The 15535-nt window shown below is 33.4% G+C and overlaps 1 protein-coding gene across 1 annotated transcript; it reads left to right on the top strand.

Moving 5' to 3' along the window:
- The first annotated feature begins 1716 nt into the window (after positions 1-1716).
- On the top strand, positions 1717-7136 carry pdzk1ip1 (PDZK1 interacting protein 1). The gene is made up of 4 exons (XM_059341140.1): positions 1717-1984; positions 3422-3545; positions 4700-4783; positions 5753-7136. Exons 1-4 carry the CDS (start codon positions 1918-1920, stop codon positions 5838-5840), a joined length of 363 nt encoding a protein of 120 aa, XP_059197123.1. The 5' UTR covers positions 1717-1917; the 3' UTR covers positions 5841-7136.
- Positions 7137-15535: the final 8399 nt, after the last annotated feature.

Raw genomic sequence — 15535 nt, 5'->3', positions numbered from 1 at the left:
GGGGCCCCTAGGCTGATTAGGGGCCTCCAGGGCAATCTGGGGCCTCCAGGGCAGTCTGGGGCCTCAAGGGTCCTCAGGACCTCCAGGGGACCTCCAGGACCTGCAGGGGTCTCCAGGACCTCCAGGGGCCTCCTAAGCGGTCTGGGGTCTCCAGGACCTCCAGGGGCCTCCAGGGTGATCTGGGGCCTCCAGGACCTCCAGGAGCCTCCTAAGCGGTCTGGGGTCTCCTGGACCTCCAGAGGCTTCGAGGGCGGTCTGGGGCCTCCAGGGCAGTCTGGGGCCTCCAGGACCTCCAGGGCGGTCTGGGGCCTCCAGGGCAGTCTGGGGCCTCCAGGACCTCCAGGGGACCTGCAGGGGTCTCCAGGACCTCCAGGGGCCCCCAGGGGCCTCCAGGGTGGTCCTGGGCCTCAAGGGGCCTCCAGGGCAGTCAGGGGGCTCCAGGACCTCCAGGGGCCTCAGGTCCTCCAGGATCTCGAGGGCGGTCTTGGACAGTGATTCTGTGTCTTCCAGGGGCCCCTGAAGAGTTTTCATTTATTTATTTAAATTATCATGATATATACATTAATATATTTATCTTTTATCAAAGACTTCATAGATCAATAACTAATATTTTAACAGTTAATCGTTTATGTTCTAATCTGATAAATTTATAACTCATAAATGAATTTAATACACGTTGAATATGTTTAAACTACATTTCTCTTGTGTTTTTTTTTCACATTACTAATATTGTCTGTATGGAAGATCGAAGCTGCCAAAATTAAAAATAAATACATAAAAAGTAAATTGCGCTTTTCATACATATAAATGCAACACAAAGTGCTTAAAAAAAATAAAAAAATGAATGTACCAACTAAAAATTATTTCCTTGCAAATGAATGTATATTTCTGTTTTATTTGCTCTTTTGTTTATTTGCATTTCTATTGATCTTATATTTATATTTTATTTATTTATTTTATCTGTATGATTATTTACTCTTTTCCAAATTTATCTATGTGATTTAATTCCCCCTTTTCTGCTCAATTTATTTCCTCAAACTAATTTATTATGTATTATAAATAATATGAATTGGGGAAAAAATGCATTTTAAAATGTATTAATTAATTCGACTACATTGAAAATAAATGCAAGAATAAATAAAATGTTTAAATGAATATGAATAAATGAATACAAGGAAAATTATAATACATAAGTACATAAATAGGGAATTTAATACAAAGATAATATGAGTTAATAAATATCCATTTATGCCACATTTTTATCAAATAATTATTACCTATATTTATTTAAAAATAGTTATACTGCATTTAATGACATATGAATTTATTTATCAAGTTATTTATATATTTAAATTTAATTTATTTATCAAGGTTTTTAAGCATTTTCCAGTTTTCCAGCAGTGTAAATTCATAAAGTATACTGTTTTTATTTATTATTATTATTCATTAAATTCAATGTATTAAATTGGATTTGTTTTTGTGTCATAAATCTAAGGAATAAAGTAAACAGTTTGTTACACATGATGAGTTCAAGGACCGTCGGAAAGTTGAATACTCAACAATAACTTTTGTTTTTACAGTTTCTGACTGTGACTTATGGTTTTAATTTTGTCATTTTTATAAATAAAACGCTCCTTTTCAAGCTTCCGGCTGGTTATTTAACTGTTTAATATCAAGTTAAAACGTGTTTTTGCAGCTTTAAAGTGTCCCAGGTGAGTCAGCGTGTTGTTCACCTGTTGGACCTTAAACTCAGCAGATAAAAGCTTCTATAACTTTGAGTTAAACATTAACAGCTGAACCGAGCGACGCTGCGACATTCTCACAGTTTGACTCGACGTCCGGAGCTTTTTCTCTTCACAAGGATTTATTTTTTCACTTCTTCCACATTTCTTCTGTTTTGTCCTGATTTTTCCTGCGATGGGGAAACTGTGTTTGTTGGTTTCCTGTTTGCTGCTGAGCGTGGGAGCTGTGACGCCTCAGACAGGTACGAGCATAGATATCTATGGTGGAGCTGCTCCACTTCCTGTACTGGGAGAAAACACACGATTATACTGGTTTTATTAGATTTATTGTTACTAAAATGAATAAATAAATACAAAGAAAACATGTTTTACAGCTCTAAATGATACTTTCACTGTCAGATTACCTGCAGATTATTTATTGATTTTTTTTTTGTCTAATTATTATTATTATTATTATTATTATAATAAGAAATGGAGTTTTCTGTCATTCACTTATGGAAGAAATAAAAGTAGAAATACTGAAGTAAAAGTCTTTAGCTAAAGCTTTGGAAGTTTTACTGAAGTTAAAATATGTCTTTTGGTTTTTTTGCATGCTAACACATAATAAACAAAAAAGGCCAGAAAAAGAAAAATTAAATGAAAAAAAAGTTGGTGAGGGAGAAAATATCGCTAAAAACAAAAAACGTAAGAATAAATAAATAAAAAATAATAATGCTGCAAAATTAAATTTTAATAAATATGCATATATATAAAAAATAAAATATATGCAAAATAAAATAAAAAATATAATTGTATGTAAAATAAATAAATAAAAAATAATGCTGCAAAATTAAAATCTTCTGTTAGCAAAATAACTGATTAAAAAACATAATCAGTGTAGAAGGAAGCAGATTTGTTTCCCGTTATTTATTATCTGGGTTCTATAAACAAGACACACCTCGTTAGACACACACTCTGACTGAAGTGTTTGACTTCACACACACACACACACACATATATATATATATATATATATATATATACAGAGATACACACACACACACACACACACACACATATACACATATACACACACACACACACATATATATATACATACAGAGATATACACACACACACACACACACACATGTATATACAGATGTATACACACAGACAGATACACACACACACACAGAGATACACACATACATAAATACAGAGACACACATATATACAGGGATAAACACACACACACACATATACAGAGACACAAACATAGAGAGATACACATATACACACACACACACACACACACATGTATATGTGCATATATATATATATATATGCACATATACACACTTACACACATGTAAAAACACAGACACATGCGCACACACGTACACACACACGTACACACACACACACACACATACACACACACAACACACACACACACACACACACACGTAAAAACACAAACACATGCACACACACGTACACACACACACACACACACACACACACGTACACACACACACACACACAGGGGTCAGAGGTCATCAACAGGTGAGAAACACTGATACATAAAGAGTAAAATAAAGATTTTATATTTCCTCTGAAATGCAGTAAAATAAAATGACTCATTTAAAGTTTGTCACTGTGTGTGTGTGTGTGTGTGTGTGTGTGTGTGTGTGTAGGTGGGCCCTCCCCCGATCGTCTCCTCCCTCAGTGGCTGACGGGGATCATCGCCGTGGTCGGTTTCCTCTTCCTGTCGTTCGTCGGGCTGCTGGTGAAGAAGGCGTGGTGCGAGGAGCCCAGCAGGTCAGAGGTCAAGGGTCACCACCAGGTCATAGGTCATAGGTCATCACCAGGTCACAGAGCAGCAGTAGAGAGAGATAAAACCTTAAAACTGACAAATTAAAGTCAATAAAAATAGTTAAAGAGGCTCAAACTGAAGCTTCCTCATGGAAAATATTAGTCTAATTTAAATGCAAATTATATTCAATCAGGTGATGAAATGTTAATGATTCACCAACTATTTCAACATTTATTTATGTATTTTATTATAATTTGCTCCATTGTTTGTAATTTTGATTGTTTTTTTCTTTTCTAAAAACAATTTAAATTAGTAAAATACATCTAGCATGAATTGAGGTAGTTTTTATTTCCTGCTTCTTTCTTCTTCTCCTCCATGAATTCATGTAACAGCTGCAGTTACTTTACACGTTAACTTTCACATTATATCAGTTTATAAAATACACAACTGTAACACTACGTCTAATAATCAATTATTTATTTAACAAAAAAACAAAAAAAATATTCGGCAACCATTTGTCAAACAGAAATGCCAAATATCATATAAAAAATAATAAATAAAAAGAAATATAAACGTCAATAAACTGAATATTTTTAGTGTTTTGTCTGATAAAACAAGAAATCTGAATTGGGGCATTTTTTTAAAATTATTTATTTATTTATTCATTGATTCATTTACAGACAAAACAATGACTTGGGGAAATATTTCGTACTTGATAATTATTGTAATTGTTAGTTTTGGCCTTAAATTGAGGACAAAAACGCTTAAAAATCTTTTGGGGTCTGGCAAACATTTTTTGACCATTTTGACTTTTTTTTTTTTTTTCATTTAGCTGATAATCTTGATGAAACAACACGTATAATATTTTTAATTTTATCATTCTTTTTTCTCTCTCGAGCTCGTGGATGTAATTTGTAGTCTTGTTAATTGTACTATTATTTTACTTTTGCTGCATTCAGGAAAAAGCCAATGCAAATATTTGAAAATAATGCTTAAAAAATACCAATTTACTATAAAATACTTCATTTTATAGAGTTTCTTTTTGGTGTAAATGTTTCTTAGAGAGACTTGTAATGTCTGTATCTCTAAAACTTCTCTCTGCTCTTTAAATCTAAATAATTTTAATAACGTCGTCCTAATAAAGAGCGTCTGTCCGCAGGAGGAAGAGCGTTGAGTCGGTGAGAGAAAACGACGTCATCATGATGAACGGAGACACGTACGACACGAGTCTGGACATGGTCCGGTAGGAAAACTAATAAATACTTTACACCAGGGGTCCCAAACTCAAATTACCTGGGGGCCGCTGGAGGCAGTATCAAAATGACCAAAAAAACACTAAATTACTTTAAAAAATCGCAAAATGACCAAAAAAGACACAAAATGACCAAAAAATACACAGAATTATTAAAAAAGACACAAAATGCTGGAAAAAAAAACCTAATTATTTAAAAAAGACACAAAATTACCAAAAAAGACACACAATTAAAAAAAGACACACATTTTTTTTTTTAAAAGACACAAAATGACCAAAAAAGACACAAAATTATTAAAAAAGACACACATTTTTTTTTTATAAAAGACACAAAATGACCAAAAAAGACACAGAATTGCCAAAAAAGTCACAAAATTATTAGAAAGACACAAAATTATTAAAAAAGACACAAACTGACCAAAAAAAGACACAAAATTATTTAAAAATAGACACAAAATGACAGGAAGAAAAATAAATTACTTAAAAAAGAAACAAAATTATTTTTAAAAAGACACACAATTACCAAAAAAGACACACAATTAAAAAAAGACACAAAATTATTTAAAAAAAGACACAAAACTACCAAAAAAAAGGAATTAAAGGGACCTTCCACACACAACATGGTAAAGTGCCATTCATATAAAACTCACATTAAACTTTCATATCAAGGTGGGGGCCACAAATTATCGTCACGAGGGCCACAATTGGCCCGCGGGCCACGAGTTTGAGACCCATGCTTAACATAATTTAATCTCTCTGACTTCTTCAGCTAAATGAACATCAACATGTTACTTTAACATATATTTCCTTCAGTCAGGCTTTAAATGCAGACATTTACTTGTACTTGGAGTATATTTACAGCGTAGTATTAGTACTTTTACTGCAGTAAAGTATGTGAATAGATATTCTATGACTCAATATAAGAGAGTTTTAATAACAGAGTGTGTGTTTGTTGTTCAGGAGCAAAGACGAGCAGAAGAGAGCAGAGCAGAACGTCTACGACAACCTGGCGATGGAGCAGATCGAGGACAAAGCCACCGCCATGTGAGCGTCATGTGACCGCCCTGCTGCGACCTGATTGGCCGTCTGAACGACACAAAACACACCACATATTATTCTCTGTTTGTCTGTAAAATCTCTGTTTTCGTACCACAGCAGCAGTGGCGGTTCTAGAGCAGTTTTACTGTGGGGGCCAAGGAGGGGCCAGTGTTTAATCAGAGGGGCACATTAGCACATTAACAAATGGCAAAGATGATATTTAAGCATTCAAAATCTTTGAATGTCTTGAAAAAGACACAAAATGACCAAAAAAGACACAAAATTAGAAGACAGATACCAAAAAAAAACCCCACAGAAGACATAAAATGAAAAAAAAGACACAAAATAACTAAAACAGACACAAAAAAGACAAATAAATGACACAAATGACCGAAAAAGACACAAAATGAGAAGACAGAATAACCAAAAAAAAAACCCACAGAAGACATAAAAATGACAAAAAAGATACAAAATGACCAAAAAAAGACACAAAAGAACTAAAACAGACACAAAAAAGACACATTAATGACACAAATGACCGAAAAAGACACAAAATGACCAAAAAAGATACAAAACTAGAAGACAGAATAACCAAAAAAAAAACCCACAGAAGACATAAAAATGAAAAAAAAGACACAAAATAACTAAAACAGACACAGAAAAGACAAATAAATGACACAAATGACCGAAAAAGACACAAAATTAGAAGACAGAATAACCAAAAAAAACCCCACAGAAGACATAAAAATGACAAAAAAAGACACAAAATGACCAAAAAAAGACACAAAATAACTAAAACAGACACAAAAAAGACACATAAATGACACAAATGACCGAAAAAGAAACAAAATGACACATAAAGACATGAAAAGGATTCAAAAATGGACAAAATAGCCCCATAAGACTCCATAGAGTAACATTCTGGGTTCATTTTGTGCACAATGAGATATTGTTTGAACAAAAAAAAGGTTAGAATTGTTCCATTGTTCATTGTTATAAACTGATCATTTTATTATTAATTTGACACAGGGGCCAAAGACTTCTTCACAGGGGCAGTGGCCCCTGGAGGCCCCTGGTTAGAACCGCCACTGCACAGCAGGTTGAACTGACACGTTTTATATCTTCTGTCTCTGTTTGATTTTTTCTGTTTCCTTTGTATCTTCAGATTCATAAAGTGTGAGATTATTATGAGGATTATTAATCAGTCTGTCTGTAGATCATTCTGTGATTCAGAGCTGTAAACAGGAAGTTATCAGTTCTCTGTCCTGTGATCTCTGCTCATTAATAAGTTATCTTTTCTAACAAACTGCTGTGTCGACTCATTACTGATCCATGGAAACAATAACTCATTAATTATTAAACACTGAAGTCACACTGAAGTCACACTGAAGTCACGTACCGCAGGAAACAGAGTCACAGGTCACAGCGGGAGGCTCTGATTGGTCCACAGGTTTCTCCTCAGTCAGCTGAGCCTCACACCTGAACACCAGCTGAGCTGTTTCACCTCCTAAACCAGGGGTGTCAAACTCAAATACACAATGGGACAACATTTAAAACTTGAATAAAGTCGCGGGCCAACATTGAACAAATAAACCTTTTAATATATACCAAACATGTTTTGCTTTAACATTAAATATGGAACCAGCAACGCTTATAAACATACAATATATAACTAAATAGTGCAGACATGCAAAATCAAATTTCATATAAAAAACACATCAATGTCATTAATTTATTAAATAAAAAATAAATAAAAATCGTATGCCTCTTTTCTATTTGCATCCTTCTGATTTGAATATCAAAATAAAGTTTTTCAACAGGTTAATACATTTAAAAATAAAATAACAATAATAAATCTAGTATTAGCGGTAAATGCGCCGTATAATACCGGCGGGTCAGCTTTTATAGTACAATAATAATATAATAATTTGTTATTGCCTCGCGGGCCAAATAAAATGACACTGCGGGCCAAATTTGGCCCGTTGGCCAGAGTTTGACACCCCTGTCCTAATAGATCTCTGATCGTTTAACACAGTGGACGATCAATAATCAGAACAGACAGACGTGTCAGAGGGGACAGAGAGACTCCTGGACAAATGATTTAACAAGGAGGAAAACTAGATGCAGAGACCTCTACGGTGTCTTTTAGGGGACAAAATAAACAAAAAACTAGATGCAGAGACCTCTACGGTGTCTTTTAGGGGACAAAATAAACAAAAAACTAGATGCAGAGACCTCTACGGTGTCTTTTAGGGGACAAAATAAACAAAAAACTAGATGCAGTGATCTCTCTAAGTCCTTCAGTGGATAAGACAAGATGCATGACACTCAAAAAGTTTCCTCAAAAAAGAAAAAATGACCTAAAAAAGGAAACAAAATTACCAAAAAAGACACAACATTACCAAAAAGACACAAAATGACTAAAAAAAAGAAACAAAATGACCAAAAAAGACACAACATTACCAAAAAGACACAAAATGACTAAAAAAAAGAAACAAAATGACCAAAAAAAGAAACAACATTACCAAAAAAGACACAAAATGACTAAAAAAAAGACACAAAATGATCAAAAAAGACACAAAATGACCAAAAAACACACAAATTGACCACAAAATGATCAAAAAAAGACACAAAATGACAAAAAAACACACAAAATAACCCCAAAAAAAGACATTAAGTGACCAAAAAGACTAAAACACATGAACACATGAACACTTTAACACAGTGGAGACAGAGCTGACTTCCAAAATGATTTGGCGACCCCCAGAAATCATCTCACGACCCCAATTAGGGTCCCGACCCCAAGGTTGAGAACAGCTGCTGTAGAGGGACCTTCAAGCTATGAAAACAAGATGCAATGAACTTAAAGTTTCCTTCAGTGAATAATATGAGATTGTTGCCCTGTGAGCTACCAGTGAAGGAAATAAGATGCAGAGACCTTTAAAGTGTTCTTTGCTGCAGAAAATGAGATGCAGTGCCCTCTAGTGTGCCCTGCAGTGAATAATACGAGATGCATTACCAAGTTTTAGTGAATGAAATGAGATGCAGTGGTCTCCAAGGTGTCCTTTACCGCAGAAAATGAGATGCAGTGCCCTTTAAGGTGTGGTTCAGCAAATACAGTGAGATTCAGTGACCTCTTAGAGCAGGGGTCTCAAACTCTAATTACCTGGGGGCCGCTGGAGGCAGTATCAAAATGACCAAAAAAGACAAAATGACAAAAAAAGACACAAAATGACCAAAAAAGACACAAAATTATTTGAAAAAAGACATAAAATTACCAAAAAAGACACAAAATGACCAAAAAAGACACAAAATGACCAAAAAAGACACAAAATTATTTAAAAAAGACATACAATTACCAAAAAAGACACAAAATTACCAAAAAAGACACAAAATTATTTTTAAAAAATACAAAATTATTAAAAAAGACACAAAATGTCCCAAAATAGACAAAATTATTTAAAAAAGACACAAAATTACCAAAAAAGACACAAAATTATTTTAAAAAAGACATAAAATTACCAAAAAAGACACAAAATGACCAAAAAAGACACAAGCTTATTTTAGAAAAATACAAAATTATTAAAAAAAGACACAAAATTACCCAAAAAAGTAATTAAAGGGACCTTCCACACACAACATGGTAAAGTGCCATTCATATAAAACTCACATTAAACTTTCATATCAAGGCCGCCAGTTTGAGACCCCTGTCTTAGATGCTGTTTAATAAATAAAACCAGATGCAGTCACCTTCAGTGAATAAAACCAGATGCAGTGCCCCCTATGGTGGCATCTGTGTGCAGAAAACAGGAAGCAGTGACTCCTAAAGTCTCCTCTTGTGATTAAAATGGGACAGAGGGCCTCCGAGGGAAACTTTGGTAAATAAAAGGAGATGCAGTGACTTTTAAGGAGTCCTTCAGTGCAGAAAACAGGATGCAGTGCCCTCTCACGTGTCCTTCAGTGTAGAAGTGGCTGCAGAACTTGCCTGAAAATCTTCATGATTTTAAGTTTTCTCCAGTGGAAGTTGTGTGTTCACTGCAAACAGGAGCTGCTGGAGATCATTCTGCTGACTTTTAATGGTGAAAACACATTAAGGCAAACAAACATTAAACATAATTTATGTAAATTTCTTCTGGAAGCAGCTGCAAACCAAAGAACTCACTCACTCTGGCTCATTATTTTATTTTAACATTTGAAGCGTTGGTGCGTTTTTCCACAGGAAGTGACTCACAGAGAAGCTCCGTCTGATCATTATTCCTTTATTTGTGCTCTGACTAAAATATCTCTCTGTTGTCTTTACATTTATAGTACCAAATGACACATTTCTGTCCAGGAAACCTGTGAGGAAACCTTCCAGACGAGACGTGGTGTAAAATAAAGTGCGAGCTCAGCTGGTTTTTGGCTGTTTGAAGGCAAACCGCAGCTGCAGAAAGATTCAGATTCGTGCTCAGAATAATAATAATAAACATCAACAAACAACACAACGACGTTAATCTCCAGCGTGATCAAAAAAATAAATTACAGTTCATCTACAAATAAAAATACCAAAAAATTAAGACAGTAATTATGACAAAAAGGAGTCAGAACATAAAGTGTTTTGCACTTGATTGATATGTTGAAACTGCTGCTAAACATCCAGCTACACGTTAAATATCTGGACAGAGAATCAGAAGAAACTCTGCAACACACAGACGCCACGAAAGATTTTAGATTAAAGCAACAGACGTAATAAATAATCTTGTTCTCCGATTAAAGACGGCTGGAGTTCGCTACAAATTAAACCTGAAGCTTTGAATTAAAGTTAGAAATTAATACGAAATGTAAATTATGAATGAGAAGAAAAAGAGAGGAGCGACACTGTAACAAAAAAAAACAAAAAAATCGTAAAAAGTCTGGCAGCAAAAGTTCCAAACACAGTTGATATTAAATAACCGTCAGATATTTTACAGATAATTTGATGAAACACATAATGCGATTTGGAAACTTTTGCAGCTGAATTTTTAACTATTTTTTTTAAAGCTAAATTAACAGAAAAAAAGAAATTTTGTGAAAAAATCCTAAAGAATCTGGCAGCAGTTATTTTACAGATTTCTCTTACAGAATTTCTTTTTAAAAATACAGATAATATACAGTAAATATCCGTATTTAAAAAATATTTATCTGTAGAATAACTTAAGTTTTTTTGCTGTCAGACTTTTTACTGTTTTTTTTTACGATCTTAAGTAAAGAAAAATAAGAAAAATATTTTTTTAAAAAGAAAAAAAAAAGTTAAAAAAATTGAAAAAAAAAACCCATAAAAAGTCTGGTAGCAAAAGTTCCAAACACAGTTAATAGTAAATAACCGTCAGTTATTTTACATATAATTTATTTCAAAAAATGATTTGGAAACTGTTGCAGCCAGACTTTTTACTGTTTTTTTTTTTTTTGTTGTTTTTTTTACAGATACACTGTAACAAAAAAATAAAAAACTTTGTAAAAAAATCGTAAATAATCTGGCAGCAAAAGTTCCCAAACACTTACCATCAAATAACAACCGTAAGTTATTTTACAGATATTTTCTTTTTAAAAATACAGATAATATACAGTAAATATCTGTATTTAAAAAATATTTATCTGTAGAATAACTTAAGTTTTTTTGCTGTCAGACTTTTTACTGTTTTTTTTTTTTACGATCTTCGTTAGAATTGATCAATTAAAGTAAGAAATGAATACGAAATGTAAATTATGAATGAGAAGAGAAAAAGAGAGGAGCAACACTGTAACAAAAAAATTAAAAAAATCCAAACACACAAAAAAAACAATCGTAAGTTATTAAAGAGATAATTTCTTTTAAATTCCTTTAGGAATTTTGCAATTTGGAAACTTTTGCTGTCAGACTTTTTACTGTTTTAAGATTTATTTTACTTTTTTCTACATTAAATTAAAATACAGATGAGAAGGGAAAAACTCTGCAGCGGGGTGGATTATTCATTTTTTCTCTTGAAGGAGTTGCACTGTAAAAAAAACAACAACAAACAAAACAAAACAAAAAAACAAACAGAAAAAAAAGTCCGGGAGAAAAAGTTGTCAAACATTTACCATGAAAAATAAAAGTGAACGACCTCAAGTTATTTTACAGATAATTAAAAAAAATAAAAATAAAGATAATATATGGTTAATAAATGTAATAAAGTTTTACTGCGAAAACAGAAAGCTGATTTAATTTAACATTCAGCAATATGATGTGTAGTTTTTTTGTACTTTTCAACAGTAATTTAACATTCAAGACCATTAAAGAATGAAATAATACTACTGTTAAAAAAACTATAATAATCTATAATGTCCAATTTTATAAATTTACAGATTTTTACCTTTTTATTGTAAAAAAACAAAACAAGAAAAAGCTGTAAAATAAACCGGAGAACAAAAGTTTTTATTAAATGTCCGTCTGCTGCTTTTATTCACGCCTGCTTAGTTCTAGAAAGCCTTTTATTATTATTATTATTATTACTTTAAAACTATTATAATTTTTCTCTCCATGGTAACAAACACGTGGAAGACACTGTATCTGTTGCCGGGGGCGACAGTCTCCAAGCCCACCAAGTCCTGAGAGTCATCTCCATGGAGACACGAGAGTATTCAACATTTACATCACCATTTATTTCATCTTTTATCATTTGATCCATAACTGGAAGAGAAACTGAACGATGGCACTTTTTATAAGATCGTGAAACTAAATAAGAAACAATCTGAATTATTTGTTTTTTTACAGAAAAGTAGTGATAAACTTGAAATGCTTGTGTTTGTAGTGTGAGTAGACTAACTTTAGGTTTGACAGAATGTGTCTCTATAATAAAGGAACTTATTATATAATATAATTATTGTCTGTTACGGAAAATAATAATAAAAAAGGATCATTGTTTTCAAGTTTTGACTTTAAATTATGCAGATTTTTACTATTATTTCATTATAATTCTGTGTTCACACCAAAGACAAAGCAAACTTTCACTTTGTGTCACTAATGTGAGTTTAACTGTTGAATTATTTGTGTTTATTTGCACATGAGACAATATGAAATAATTCTCCTGCTGCTCTGTAGCTGCTGTGGAAGTCCAAAATATGTCTCCATATCTGGATTTATAATCTGATCTGCAGGAATTTCATCACTTTCTGCAGGAGCTGTGTCTGGATGACTGCTGCTACAGCAATAATACATCAGTAAGAAGCCAAAATTAAGTGATTTATCTGTGATTTAATGTTAATAAACTGATGTAAAGGATGATGCATGATGCTGATGCTGAAAAAGTCTGAATTGATTCTTTGTCAGGTCTGTCTGCAAGAACACAAGAACACTGCTGTTAAAATGAATGTTTTCGGAATGGAGTCTGGTTCAATTAGAGTTATACATTTTTTATGGATTGTTTAACAGTTTAAGGAGGTTTTAACACAAAAAGTTAACTGAAAAATTTTGAGCATTTACGGTTTAAATTAAGGGATGCTTATATGTTATTTGGCCAATTTTACAGCAATGCTTTGCAGGAGAATTTCTTCGCTTTTGCAACACAGATTGATCAGATTTTTTCACTTAAGGTTTAAGATTTTAACACGTGAACTGTTTGCTTGGTGTTTGGTGTGAAAACAACTTTAAAGAGTTTTCTGTTCCATTAGACATTAGAAACTGGATCAGAATGAGCTAAAGACCAGTTTAAATCCAGATTTTGTGTTATTATTGGATTATGCCAAGTTTCCTCTCATTTTTAATGCTCAAAATAGGAAAAAATCTGCTTTTATTGATCTTAAAATAATCTCCTGGATATTCTTTGAACAGTAAAAACTGAAAACTTCGTGTCAGGGTGGATTTCTGCTATTTTCCTCAAAGTGCTGATAACTTTCACATGTTTGATCTGGAAGCATTGAAAAATAATTTGTTTGTTTGTTTGATCTCTGTGTCTGAAGAGTGAAATCCCTTAGTGACGTCCAGCTGGTTTCATCTCTTCCAGCTGTTTGTTTGTTGTGACGGAGAATAAAATCCAGATGTTGGTCGCCGTATTTCAGCACAGAGGAGATACAACAACAACAACAACAACAACACTTCCCTTTATGTTCCTCTGGATCATAAACAAACAAACAAACAAACAAACGTCCCTGTTGTCTGAGTTCGTCTCCGTCATGACTCCAGGTCCAGATTTTCTGGTTTTAGATAATAATCTGATTTCATGTCTGATAACAGAGTTTCTCAACCTATTCTGACGACGAGTTTCAGTTTCACAAACTGAATTTAAATTTAAGATTTTACACATTTTGACGTTCATGATCCCCAGATGATGAACCCTGCCGACCCTCTTCCTCCACACAAAGTGACTCAACAAATATTTAATGGATTATCATGGAATTTAACTCAGAAAGATTCATTTTAGGGCTGCAACTAATAAATCTGCCAATTATTTTCTTAGATAATTTGTCCGTAAATTTCAGAAAAAGACTGAAAAAAGTCCATCTACTGTTAAATTTACATCCACTTGCTTTATTAATGTGCATTTTAAATTCTTGCACTATAAAGATGAAGTGGAAATGGAAAAACATCCCCCAAAATCCGTTTTTTGACTCTTGGCTGAGGAGAAAAAAAGTTGTTGTATCGCAAAATCATTTTAGGGCTGCAACTCATAAATCTGTAATCATTTTCATCAATTAATTCTTTGTTAAATGTCAGAAAAATGCTGAAAATCTACAGTTACATTTACACCCACTTGCTTATTAATGTGTATTTTAAATTTGTGCATTAAAACAATTAAGTGGAAATGCAAAAAATTCCCCTAAAAATCTTGGAAAAAATGTTTTATTTACTCTTGGCTGCAACTCATATATCTGCCAATTATTTTCTTAATTAATTCGTCCCTAAAAGTCAGATGAAGACAGTAGAATTTACATCTACCAGCTTTAGTGGAAATGCAAAAAAATCCTCCCAAAAACTCGTTTTTTGACTCTTGGCTGAGGAGAAAAAGTTGTGACAGGAACAGTTTAAGAGAATAAATGAAACTGTGCATGAAGGAGGCGACTTAAACGTCCACGGAGACGAAAAATAAAAACATTAATGTTTAATTTACACACAAAACATCATGTTTTCTACTTGCTCAGCTGAAGCTGTTTAAATCTCGTCTTCTTCTGTTTGGTTTCATAGTTTCAGACTGAAGAAGTGGCGCCACCTGCTGCTCACCTCAATGAACTAACTAATAATCTAACAGCAGTGATGGAAGGAAACAAGAGTTCAGTTGCATTTACCCTTGCTATTTTCTTGAAATTCGGTTAAAATTTGCAAAACATTCTGATCAATATTATTTCCCAAGTGGAAGTTTTGTGCAAAGATATTCAGTTCACAGCAATGGAAGATTAAGAAATGCAACAAATATTTGGGAAGATGGAACTGCACGAGATTATGCTTCAGAAATGTACAAAAAGGAAAGTTTCTGGAGGAAATAAAAGATAAATAGGAATATATTTGTAGTGTTTGAGTGGAATATTTGTTTGTCTGAATGAAAAGTAAAGAAATAATGCAAAATACTGAAAAATAGTCACCGGTGGCGAGGTTGAGAAACTCTGTTTCAGGTTATAAAGTGGCTGCGAACACACGAGTCAGACACCAGTGTGTGTGTGTGTGTGTGTGTGTGTGTGTGTGTTGGCACCGTCTGATGCTGTTTCTCTCTTTTTTTGCATGTTGGGAAGTTTTCA

The sequence above is a fragment of the Centropristis striata genome, chromosome 9, assembly GCF_030273125.1.
Source record: "Centropristis striata isolate RG_2023a ecotype Rhode Island chromosome 9, C.striata_1.0, whole genome shotgun sequence".
Taxonomy (NCBI): domain Eukaryota; kingdom Metazoa; phylum Chordata; class Actinopteri; order Perciformes; family Serranidae; genus Centropristis; species Centropristis striata.
Note: the sequence above shows the minus strand (reverse complement) of the source record. Positions and strands in the feature narration are given on the sequence as shown.

Excerpts from the sequence above, each read along its gene's own strand:
- pdzk1ip1 (XM_059341140.1), top strand. The coding sequence starts at position 1,918 with ATGGGGAAACTGTGTTTGTTGGTTTCCTGTTTGCTGCTGAGCGTGGGA. Across the intron at positions 1,985-3,421 it reads AGCTGTGACGCCTCAGACAG|GTGGGCCCTCCCCCGATCGT; the intron begins GTACGAGCATAG and ends GTGTGTGTGTAG. Across the intron at positions 4,784-5,752 it reads ACGAGTCTGGACATGGTCCG|GAGCAAAGACGAGCAGAAGA; the intron begins GTAGGAAAACTA and ends TTTGTTGTTCAG.